Source organism: Macadamia integrifolia, chromosome 9, assembly GCF_013358625.1.
Source record: "Macadamia integrifolia cultivar HAES 741 chromosome 9, SCU_Mint_v3, whole genome shotgun sequence".
NCBI classification, from domain to species: Eukaryota; Viridiplantae; Streptophyta; class Magnoliopsida; order Proteales; family Proteaceae; genus Macadamia; species Macadamia integrifolia.
Window position 1 is genome coordinate 5,178,938 of NC_056565.1, and position 9,913 is coordinate 5,188,850.

General features: G+C 38.5%; 1 protein-coding gene across 1 annotated transcript; it reads right to left on the bottom strand.

Moving 5' to 3' along the window:
• Window positions 1-1,872: 1,872 nt before the first annotated feature.
• Window positions 1,873-8,257, bottom strand: LOC122090095 (40S ribosomal protein S20-2). Its single transcript, XM_042659933.1, has 4 exons — window positions 8,099-8,257; window positions 7,780-7,920; window positions 7,547-7,660; window positions 1,873-2,234 (listed from the first exon to the last, which is right to left on the bottom strand). The coding sequence occupies exons 2-4, from the start codon at window positions 7,889-7,891 to the stop codon at window positions 2,092-2,094; spliced, it is 369 nt and encodes a 122-aa protein (XP_042515867.1). The 5' UTR covers window positions 7,892-7,920; window positions 8,099-8,257; the 3' UTR covers window positions 1,873-2,091.
• Window positions 8,258-9,913: the final 1,656 nt, after the last annotated feature.

Here is a 9,913-nt window from a genome sequence, read left to right on the forward strand (position 1 = left end):
TATCAAGAAATTTGATGAGGGAGAACAGGAATGCATGATTGCTCGCAAGAGTCTTAGTACAGTTTGCTTCAGAATGCCGTGGGCCTACTAAGGTCCTCCAAATTATAGCCGTTAATAGTGCCAAGACAATAGCAGAAAACTGATCCAGGAGAATGGTTCCTGCGCCCAGAAACCCATGCTCCCGAACAGAAAAGCCTCCCCCGCTCTACCTCGTAATACCTTTTTGCTGTTGGATTGAACCAGTATGTGGTTATTGGTTTCACTATGTGATGTCTCAACTTTCCATAGCCAACTTACTAAAGCTTTTAGGTTTAACAACAGGTGGTTGCTCCAGATGAAGCAAAATACAATCATGGAAAGCATTTAAAATGATTGTATCCTATGTCTTGGCTCCTTTCTCCTGGACCGCTATTCTCATTCCATTTACTGCCCTAAATCAACAAGCTATGAGAAGTTGAATCCTAACCAAAAATTTTATCAGTTCTTCAATAAATGATGTTCTGAACTCCCATCCACCAACCCCACAGTACGGATGCTTCGCTAAAAATAGTTTCAAAAACTCCTTTGGATCCACCTCCCTTTGATTCAACCACCATACACCACCCATTCACATGCATACAATGGTTTAATCCAACAACCTCCTCCCTTAGGTGCCAGTTCTTCAAACCGAAGCTACCACCACTAGGCTAAGCTAGTATTCATATTCAACCACCATACACACCCATCCATCTTCTTAACCAATTGTATATCAGGACTCAAAATACATGCCCACCTTGCTCTGCAAATGCTCTCTGTAAAACATCACCACCACAGCGGAGACTCTTAACTAGAATGGTTGCCCAGTGATTTGTACCATGAAGCTTCAGGTCCGTGGTTAGGTATATACATAGTAGTATTGCATGTTAGTCTAACCAATGGAAGCACTGGCAATTTATATTAGTTGAAACCTCGGTAACTAGGAGTTAGCCTCATGGTGCTTTCACCCATCCGACATCAATCACTCTTCGTGTTACTTGCTTGTAACAAAGACTTGGATGCAATAATAGCATAAATTGGGGCCAGTGCTGATCCAACAACCCAGGGAATAACAGGAGATTACGGCGGGTCTGGTGCCCACCTCCATGGAGCAGTGAGACCCAATCCCCGAGGCTCATTCTCCGAAAACACTCCTTTGATCGCTTTTTCTCATTAAACAAAACAAGGTGTTGAGAGGCTTGGAAGCTGACGAGAGTAGGGGAAGCACCGGTTCTGGCCATGCCAGACGTTCAGAAGCCATTCAAAATCGAATCGAGACGGATGCTTTGACTCATGCTTTTGGACTCGTTTTATGGCAAGACGGCCGAGTGGGCACGTACCAAAGTGAGACGTTCAGTATCCCACATACGAGAAGGAGATGTACACGATAGTGCTGGCTGTGTAACACTGGAGGCACTATTTGCTCGGGAAGGAGACGCTTTATGAAAGGCCACTCTGATCACAAGCCCTTCAGTATCTACAGAAGCAGTCCAAGCTTCAGAAGCAACCAGAAGGATTTCACAATCACAACCATATTTGGTTGCTGTTCTATAATCATTTCAATGTAGGTGAGAAATGAGAAATGTTCTTTGGACTTAGTTCCCACTGTAAACATTCTACCAGCCTTCTAGTGCCAAAAGAGGAGAAATCTAAGTTCCACATGAAAACAATGTTTCCATTGCAGGTATGAACATCACACACCCTTTTGGCTAGCATTTATCCCCTTTTGGCTAGCATTTATCCCGTGGGTTTGGCTAAGCTGCCCTCATTGGCTCGCTCAAATGAGAGATCGTGTCCCCCCCCCCTCTTTGGCTCTACGAGAGTAACGGTAGACAATCTTTTTAAAATTCAAATCAGTTTTTGCAGAAAATTCCACCTGGCACTGGATAATCTCAAGTATTAGAGAGTAACTTAAAACAATTTGGTACAAACAGCAAATTACAAATTCTCACAAGCAAAATTTAAATAAGAAACGGTTCGGAATCATTTGATCTGAAAGATGAAACAAGATAAACCTCTATATTAACTACCAAAAACATGGGAAGAAATGAAAAAAGAGAGCAACAAGCATATAAATTACGGGTCTGCGATTGTAACTTCAACCTCCACACCAGGTTCAATGGTGATGGAGGTTATTTGCTTCACGACTTCAGATGAGCTAACAAGATCGATCACACGCTTGTGTACACGGAGCTCAAATCTATCCCATGTGTTGGTTCCTGATAATAAAATAAGAAAAATAACAAATTTTAGTATGCCAGTAGATTGGTTGACAATGCACATCAACATATTCCTCAATTGTCAATCCGAAAAAGCACATCACACAACTGCAATGGACTGTTTATATTTTACCCAGATAAGCTGAAAAGCATTCTGCATATATCAATGCATAATGTTAGATCAAAACTCAGGTGTATATACTACACTTCGGTCAACACCAAATTGTTCATCCAGTCATGGTCCGAGATGGAAAACAACAATATCTCGCTCGAAATCTCAGTGGCTTGCCGAGATCTCAGTTCATATCTTGGTTTCAACTCAACTTGACCAAGTCACATGATGTTTTAAACCCCATTTCGATGAGATTTCACGCTAGATCTCATCTGTCTTGCCCTGCTATGAAGAAAAACCCCACAAGATTGTCTTGGTGGTGCTTCTTGCCAAATCTCACCTCCATAGTAGAGCCTATCAGCTTCAACACTTGGAGATCGGAGATTGACACTTTTTTATGCCTTCTAATTCCACATATTTTTAACTTGTTTTACATTTTTACTTGAATTAAATGTGTTCTAAAAGTACTAGATATTGTGTGCAATAGCCTAAGGTTGACCTACGCTATAGACTACCAACCTAGGGTCCGATATCAAAGTACCATTTTGGGTTTGATTTTATAAAATCTATTGTGTCTATTGTATTTAGAAGGCCTAAAATAGGCTAGATGACAACTTTCAGGGGCTAACTTAGCCATATGGCCACCGAAACCCATCCCCAAATTTTCCCGTGTTGTCTCGTCCAAAAATACATGATTTCGCCGAGATCTCACCAAAACTCGGTTTTTGGCCTGGGCGAAACTGAGACCTCAAACCTTGTCCGCAGTTATAATAGGTTTTCGAAGTGCAAAACCCCATACTTTTAGTGTACACCCCCACTTCAGATATACTGCTAGAATATATTCCAACAACTTCAAGAAACATGAGCTTTTCAGGTCATCAAAACCACAAATAGTAGCCCACAATTATGTGATGTTATTGGACATATGGCTTTGATTTCTAGCTTTCTACTTGCTCCTCAATTTATGAAAGAGTAAGGTGAATTTAAGCAGGACTCTCAAGTCTCATCCTCAAAAAATAAATAAATAAATAAATAAATAAAAATAAAAATCTGCACACAAGATACAGATGGACCACAACATATGGAAGAAAACAACAATTAGCTGTGGAAAAACAACACAGATCTAAACAAGAAAAAATGAACAGACAGTGTCAAAGGTTCAACCTATATATATATATATATATATCACTTAACTAAAGATGAAAAAAAAAATTGCAGGCAGTTGACATAAAGAAACCTGACCTACTTGCAAGTTCAGATATGTAGGAAAATGAGCAGTTAATATGTAAAATCCATGCATAGGACCATCAGGCATATTTTACATTAGGACAACAACGATGAATGGGCAGTAGAACCAAACAGAAAGGTAGTGATTGCTGTACTCCTGGGATGGAAGACCAAGATATTCTGAGTCTAAATTTCAACATATATTCTGTTAAAAATGTAATTAAGCGGAGACATAGATTGAATTCTTCTTAATCCCATCGGGATGAGAAAATACTGAATCATAGGTTGGCACCTCACTTGTGGTACCCAAGATTTTTCTCTTATATATTTCTCACAGCATGGAAGATGCTCTTTCATGCTGTAGAGCAAATTGTGTCTAGGCATGCTCACTCCATGAAGATGCCTACTTGTGGGTAAGAAGTCACATGTAAAATGAAAAAATACAATAGCATTGTTGAATATAAGCCTCTTATGTAAGGGATTCCCAAAAGAAAATTCAACCCCTCCCTGGAGTCAAGAAAGCTATTGCTGTACACTTAAAAAACAAACAAAACTTCAATAAGGTCCCGTTTTGTTCGACAGATAAAAAGGGGTGGAAAACTTGTGGGGGGTGTCCAGACTCCCACAAGTTCTGGATTAGGCAAGGAAAGGAAACAAGGCTCTGTTTGTTTAACGGAGAAAAGTGGAAAAGGCAAAAAGGGGTAGGAAACTTGTACGTGTTTTCCACAGACCACCACAAATACGAGTGTTTGAATAAATGGGCTGGGAAACTTACCAGATAAATTCTTTAAATGCAATTATTGTTGTCTGCAGGAGTGGCACTCAACTTTTCCCACCTCATCATTGGTAGGACTTTGGCACTATTCATGAAAAAGTTGATATTGTATCTCTCTCCTCCTCCTATATCCACTCTTTCCCATAAAATTTTACCCCACCTCCATTTTCACTTTTTCCCACCAAATTTCAGCCCACTAAAAAATCACATATTCAACTATTTCCTCTACTTCCCTTTCCTTGTCAAACCAACCCACAACATCTGGGACCCACTATTACAAGTTTCTCACCCCTTGAAGGAATATGTAATTTTTAGTAAGGTGGAATTTGGTGAGAGGAAATAGAAATGGATTCTATGAAGAAAGAGGAAATAGGAGAGAATCAATTTTTTCATGAATAGTGCCAATTGGTAAGACTTTGGAGATGAGCAAAGTGGGAAATTTTGAGTGCCACATCAGCAAATAAAAATAATTGGATTTAATGAACTTGTTTAGTAAGTTTCCCACCCCACTTATCCAAACACTCATATTTGTGGTGGTTTATGGAAAACAAGTACAAGTTTCCCACCCGTTTTTACCTTTTCTAATTTTCTCCATCAAACAAACAAGGCCTAAAGGAAACCAAAGAAACTACAAAAACATAAACAAAAAATTCTGGCTTTCTCTAACACTAAAATGTAAAATCCAATGGTAAAAATAGCTTTGTAGCATATTAAGTGAGAAAATGACCCTAAAATATTGGCTTTCTCGATCAGGGATATTTAATGATGGATCATGATCTGAGCATTTGATTAAGGATCTGTCGTTTCATCAAAGCTGATATGGGCCATGGATCTTAATTGAAGAAACAAGATATAAACCTTAAATAAAAAAAAAAAATTAAGATGAATAATGATAACAACATTTGACCAACAATTTATCTTCATCAAACATGACATTGGACAAGGATAATTGATCCAACTTGAATGAACATTGTTTAGACCCTTGATCTAGAGATCTATTATGATGGATAATGATATGGGCCTTTGATAAACAATAATAACACTCTTTATCAAGCATGATACGAGACATAGATGATAGATCTTAATTGAAGGGCAATGATCTCGATCATTGATCATAAATCTTTTATGATTGATCATTAATCCGAACAATTAAGCAATGATCTATTTCATCAAACATGATATACAACATAGAACATGGATCTTAATTGAAGTAACGATATCTAAACCATTGAATATAATTTTTATGAAAGATCATGATACAAGCCTTTGATCATTGAAATTCATAAATAAAATTACCATGGTCTATATCATTTTTTCAAGATGGGGTTACCATCGAAGGCCTGAATTATGATTAAAAAAAAAAACATAATGAACAAACGAGAGTGTTATTCAACAAATATCAATGACCTGTGACTCATCCTATTTCATAAAGACAACCATTTCAAACATTGTCCCATTTTTAAGATTTTTCCAATGCATGTAAGAATACACATTAAAGATCATGACCCACTGGACCATCCATTTGGGTCATGATCAAAAGCCCATATCATGATCCATCATAAAAGATCCTTGATAAGGCTCCAGATCATATTCCTTTAGTTAAGATCCATTATCCAAGTCTCATTTCATATTTGATAAATAGATCATTAATCAAAGGTCTAGATCACGTTTTTTTACATGTCATATTTGATAAAGAGATTGCTTATCAAATGCCTAAATCATGATTCTTCATTACAGATTCTGAATGAGGGTCTAGATCATGTTTCTTCAATCAAAATCTATGATCCATAACTCATATCATATTTAATGAAGATAGAATATTAATCAAAGGCATATATCATGATCCTACGTAAAATATCCCTAATCAAGGTTATATATCATATTCCTTCAGGTAACATAAAGAGAGGGAGAGAGCAAATGGGAAAAAGTGGAGGGGTAAAGTGAGAGTTGGGAAGGGTTGTAAATTAACTGCAAGAGAGAGAGAGAGAGAGAGAGAGAGGGAGAAAGAAGGTGAACATTAATGGAAAATATCGTCATCATTTGAGAGACGTTGCAGAGGGTGGTACATAGCATTTAATGTCATGTGATGTCATGATTGCATCACATATATCGCTCAAACTAACTTGTTACTTCGTATAAAATTAATATGATGCCAATGGATGACTTTCCCCTTATTACCCCTACACTTGAGAAAGGGATTGTGGGGCCAAGAAAGGGAGGGAGGGAAAAAAAGCGAGAGAGGCAAAGCAAAGAGAGGAGTGAGAAGAGAGATAAGAGACTGGGATGAGGAATCATGATTAGGTGAAAGTTTTGAGCATAGGAAGAATATGACTAAGATGAGGGCTGTCCAGTGACAACCACCACATCAACTATACCGGCACATACGGTGGAGCAAACCACCGCAAAAGAAGCTTCATGTGCTTGTGGCAGGGATGGGATTGGTAAGCTCGTTTTGGCTTTGGCTATTAAGAGAACATGCATTAATGTGTTGGTGTTTAAGAAGGATGCAAGTGCTATCAAAGGGACGGGAGGGGAAGTAAAAGGGCAATAACTTTGGTGCTTTCTCCACCCCTTCAACTTCTAAGCCTTGATTTTTCTCTAAAGAAATCATTTCTCATCCGAATACATCGGCTCTAGTACATCACCATTTGGGGTTTGGAACCTCCGGTTATTCGATTTAGGCCCAGAAGCAACGTGGATTTCCTCAGAATTTTCTTCTAGTCTTATCCATGTCCCATCTAATTTGTTGAAGTTTAATTTGGTATAAAATGCACGGATCTTTAACCATTTCTACAAGTTCAAGATAGTTGAGACAATTTCCACGAGGAGGCTTGCATTATCATGCCCTGCAATCCCAAGTGCCCTTGTTGTGCAGAGAGTGTGTGTAAGGGTTGCAAAGTTTACTATGAATGGTGCAAAAGTCCCACTAATTAGGTGGGAATTTGTGATGAAATGGATTGAGAAAACAGGCTGATAGGAGAATCTGACGGCTAGACCATTTCTTACCATTCCCCACCGAAGGTAACTCCTCACTTTCCCACCCCTTTATCCCTACCCCGCAAAATCCCTGCAAATAAACGGGGCCTAAGACACTGGAAGTGGAGTATGCTTCTATACGCAGGTCGATGGATGATAACTAACTGGACAAAAACTACAAATGTCAAGAAGAGTATTCAGTTAGTATGATTGTATTAATACCTTCACCACAGGGCGATTTCCTGGTAGTGATGTGGAGAACTTTAGTAGGCATCCTCACTGGCCCTTTAACTCTCAGGCGCTTATCCTTGGCACCACGGACTAGATCCGCGCACACTGTAATGATCCGAATAGCAAATCAGACTATATGTGAGAACTAAAATCATAATAAAACCATGCATGTGGGTATGAACTGGGCGGAGAGAAACACCAGAAGAGAGGAAGAAAAAGCGAACCTTTCTCGAGATTCTTAACATTCTTAGAAGAAAGGGTGATCCTGATGCGGTGAAGCTGCTCCTGGGGTTCTTCCAAACCAGGCTTAGTAGGCTTCATCGCTGCGTAAGCCATGATTTCTTTCGTTCGCTATAGCTGCTTAGCTGCATATAAAAATCGAGTCATCCATCGTAAGAAATTGATATCCAAATCTATAAAGAGACCATTCAAGAGCAAACAGTAACAAAACCAAAAGCTTTGATTTCGTTCTTGATCTAATTGAAAGCATTGTAGCTCCCAATGAATAACCCTTAATTCCAACGCAAGGAGAGCTGAACTAACCTAAATGGAGGAAGCGAACGATCGGCTCTGTAATCTCCTCCGAATGGCAAGGGGAAGCACTTGTGCCAAAAAAACATTATATATGCAACTACTAGTTAGGGTTTTGTCAGAGTCGAGATGATGGGACTTGATCGGGTTGGGCCGGCCTGGGTTAGATTGAGTCGACCAGTCGGCCATTTTGTAATTTATGGAGAGTGGTTCTCTCTCTCTCTCTCTCTCTCTCTCTCTCTCTCACCCAAAACAAAAGGCATAGATGTCTTTTGAATTGGGTGAGTGTATTTTTTCTCTATTTCTAGGGAGCTGAATAGTTTTGCTTACTCCTTAGTTCGGAAGGCCTTATTCGATTCTTAAAGGTCTGTTTGGCCTTTTTTCTCCGTAGTTGAGAGACCTTTGTAATCTTTTGGTTGTGCGTTCTACACGCTTTGATGAATAGTTCTCTTTTTCACAAAATGAAAAAAAAGGCATAGTCTTTTCACCATAGAAGAGAAAGACAAGGAGCACTGTGCCGAACAGAGTGAGGGTGTAAATCGATTCAAAATCAGGTATTTAATTATAAGGAGTATTGGTGTAATCAGAAAATCAGTACATATACCGAACCTATATAGTTCCGATTCCTATTTGGTTCCCAAATTTTGATTCCAACATGATTTGATTTCGATTCTTGTACTAAGTTTATAGTATATATCTACTATCATACAGTTGTATTATAAAATCTAAAAGTATTATATTATAATGTATCCGTTCCTTTCCATGAATAGAAGATGTAGATTTGGCTAAGTTAAATGGCTGAGAAGCTTGAGAGGATGATTGCTTTAGAAGAGGTAGGCTTACTCGAGGAAAATTGTAACTTACATCTCTTGAAGAAGTTCAACTATGCTGTGTGTGAAGGTTATCCACAGTGGCTGAGGTCTAGATACTGCTGTCAATTTCCATTTTGTAGGAAGTGTATTTTTTTTTTGGTGAGGATTTTTCTAGGAAGTGTAATTTCATTCAAAAGGATTACTCTGGGAACCATTGTATTCGATTGGGCTGAATTAGCGAGAAACAACATGGTCAATCCTTTGGTATCGATAACCATATTTGGGGCTAAGGTAGTCATTACCTTGTAATACTATATTAATATACTATAATATCTTCGTAACCAATTTTGGTTCGTTTTTTGTTCTAACTGTGTTCTTATGCTGGAACTAGAAAGTAACTAAGTCCCACATCGATTTTGTTCCCTAGTTCTGAATTATAACCATAATCTATTCGGTTCTATCCAAATCTAATTATTCGGTCTAGATCTGGTTTCAGTTTCAATTTCGATTTGGTTTTGACACTCTTTGGACATAGTTTTTCCCCTGGTTTGATGTATCTGACACAAGGAAAGCTGGTCAGCCCCACTTAGTAAGTGGAATTGGCCAAAACCCTAGAAAAGACATTTTTTGAATCACGGATCAAATCATTCACACATGACTCCTCACCAGTCCATCTAGGGATGTCTACTAGTCGGGATTGTCCGGTCTTGATCTGGCCTAGTCGGGCTTTATCACTTAAAAGCCTTTCACCATAAATGCCCGATTAAGTAAACAGGCCTAGTTTTGAGGGGACATGGGACGGTTTATAATTGAACCGATAGATGTCGGGTTTTAATTACACTTCCTTAAACGGGCCTTAACCAGGTAAGGGACCTATTTAAGTTTAAACCGGCTTTAAACGTACCTATCTTAAAAAAAATTTCTTAAATGGGTTGAAAGCCAGAAATATGTAATGCAAATCCTTAATAAATAAGAGAAATGATATGAGTTATGGTTGTTCTTTCTATTAAAAAAA